Source organism: Acartia tonsa, chromosome 14 (assembly GCF_053477335.1).
Source record: "Acartia tonsa isolate MP-2025a chromosome 14, ASM5347733v1, whole genome shotgun sequence".
Lineage (NCBI taxonomy): Eukaryota > Metazoa > Arthropoda > Copepoda > Calanoida > Acartiidae > Acartia > Acartia tonsa.
Genome location: NC_137273.1, coordinates 35,910,080 through 35,912,661, shown reverse-complemented (window position 1 = coordinate 35,912,661; position 2,582 = coordinate 35,910,080). Strand labels below are relative to the sequence as shown.

Genomic DNA, 2,582 nt, shown 5'->3' with positions numbered 1-2,582 from the left:
TTTGATGTTGAACAACTTTTTGAGGCAGACATTTCTTTATTTATGTTTCATTTGCCTCCGGCTGACCGTTTAGCCGTTATTTGCCGCCGAAGGCGTGATTTTTGGCGATTTTTGCCGTTTCCGAGGTTTTAATGGACATTTAGGAGGGGAAAGAGTTGTCCAATCAAGTTGATGATGAAGTACATTTTTGTAGGCAATTGCATTGGCTAAATTTCATGTGAAGTAAAATTTTTTGTACCTCTAACCGGTTTTGCTCCAGCTGAATCGATTTACAGATACCCCCTAAAAACCGGAAAAAACCGGTTTTTCATAAAATTCACGGCCGGTTTTGGCCGGATCCGGCTCAAATTTTGCATGGAGTCATCCTTTGATATTCCCAACAGTTGATACTTGACTCAGCAAGATCCCAGAAAAGTGTGGTATATCTAGGGGGGGGGTATTAGTTTTCAATAAAAGGAAAATCCTAAAAATAATTTATAGTATACAGTCAAGAGTTTAGACAAAAAACTTTTGGCGGTTGAAGGCAGGTGAAAGTTTTCATGTATGGGGATGAGATAAGCGTAGGAAATTTAAGGGGGAGGGGTGATTTAGCTTGGAAGGATGTAGCAGTGCGGCGGGATATTACAATTTTTGGGGGTGGAGAGGGAGATAACTATGGAAAAGACTTAAAAAGAGAAGGAAAGAGTAAAAAGATTAAAATCGTTTTGGGGAAAAAAATTTGCTCCAATAGGAGTAGAGAAATTTTAATCCCAACTATGATAAGAACCCCGTAGGTGTATAAATAAAGCATATTTGAACACTATCATTAAGTTTGAATTTATTTCCAAACACCTATCAAATCATCATGTCTGGCCGTGGCAAAGGAGGAAAATCTAAGGCGAAGGCAAAGAGCCGTTCCAGCCGTGCTGGACTTCAGTTTCCCGTCGGACGTATCCACCGTCTGCTCCGCAAGGGAAACTATGCTGAGCGTGTTGGAGCTGGTGCCCCAGTCTACATGGCTGCTGTCATGGAATACTTGGCCGCTGAGGTTCTTGAGTTGGCTGGTAACGCCGCCAGAGACAACAAGAAGACCAGGATCATTCCCAGACATCTGCAGCTCGCCATCCGTAACGACGAGGAGTTGAACAAGCTGTTGAGCGGTGTCACCATCGCCCAGGGAGGTGTCCTCCCCAACATCCAGGCTGTTCTCCTACCCAAGAAGTCTGAGAAGACCAAGGCTTAAGAAGTTGACCGAATCTGCTCACTACATTGCACCTGAAACGCTCTCTTTATAGAGAGCAACCATCTATATCAAAAGAGATAGTATTCTTATATTAACTTTGTTTTCCGTTGGATAGAAACTTTTAATCTTTCATCTGCTAAAACAAATACAGTTTCCCAGGATTAAATATATATTTTTTAGGTTCCTATCTACTATAAAGTTTGAATGTATTCTTGTATAACGGACAGGATATCTATCAGTCCGTAAGGAAGGATCTCGCATACCGCCTAAGGCAACCTGATATTAGTTTTGTATGTCCTGTATTTACAATTAACTTACTTGAAAACTCCATTAGATGCGATAAGTAAAATATCCTGCTCAACCCTAGAGCAGACTTTCAACAGTTTCTATATAAAAATTTAAACTATTTTTTTTCTGGTTGTATTATGATTTACTAATAACCTAGATAATATATTTAAAAAAAATAACAGCCTATAGTAGCTGAACAGAGAAAAAAATTAAATAAAGAATATGATTCATTGAAAGAAAACGAAGTAGTGGGTTTTGTTGTATATTCACAGTAGCTTTTGATTGGTTAAGTTAGGTAATTGTTAATGATTGCCCTATAGTGTAAGGAAGTAAGCCCCGCAGGGGCTAGAAAAGCTGCTGTGAAAATACGATTCATTGAAAGAAAACGAAGTAGTGGGTTTTGTTGTATATTCACAGTAGCTTTTGATTGGTTAAGTTAGGTAATTGTTAATGATTGCGCTATAGTGTAAGGAAGTAAGCCCCGCAGGGGCTAGAAAAGATGCTGTGAAAATACGACGAAACCCACTACTTCGTTTTCTTTTCATGATACAAGAAAATATACCTGTATATTTAGCAAGATTCATAGTTTTCCTTAAGCTTACATTTTATTATCTAAATATAATTTTTACCTAAAAATCTTTAATATATTAATATTGTAAATAGTTTAAAACTTGTCATGTGCGTACATTTGACAAGATGTCACTAAAATCAAACGTTTCCCAACCTATGAACTAAGGCGGTCAATCATGCATCGTATTCGTTGATTAGCAAATAACTAAACATCGCGCGTAAAATTAGATAAACTTTTTAATAAAACGCAAACTTTTGTTAAGTATAATAATATCATGATTCAAATTGATATTATGGATTTAACAAACTTTATAAACTACAATTTTATATTTTTCGCAAAATATCGCAAATAATATGATCACGATTCTGAAATCTTTTAATCAATAAGCTAAATACTATAGTATATAAATGAAAGACAGAAAAACAAATCTCAAATATCATTTATAATAGTATGGCGCAATAAAATTTCACTTTTTTTCTGTAATACCTATGCCATTCTAAC

General features: G+C 36.3%; 1 protein-coding gene across 1 annotated transcript; it reads left to right on the top strand.

Moving 5' to 3' along the window:
- Positions 1-638: 638 nt before the first annotated feature.
- LOC145305836 (histone H2A-like) lies at positions 639-1,361 on the top strand. The gene has a single exon (XM_080147659.1). It carries the CDS (start codon positions 845-847, stop codon positions 1,220-1,222), a length of 378 nt encoding a protein of 125 aa, XP_080003785.1. The 5' UTR covers positions 639-844; the 3' UTR covers positions 1,223-1,361.
- Positions 1,362-2,582: the final 1,221 nt, after the last annotated feature.

Excerpts from the sequence above, each read along its gene's own strand:
- LOC145305836 (XM_080147659.1), top strand. The coding sequence starts at position 845 with ATGTCTGGCCGTGGCAAAGGAGGAAAATCTAAGGCGAAGGCAAAGAGC.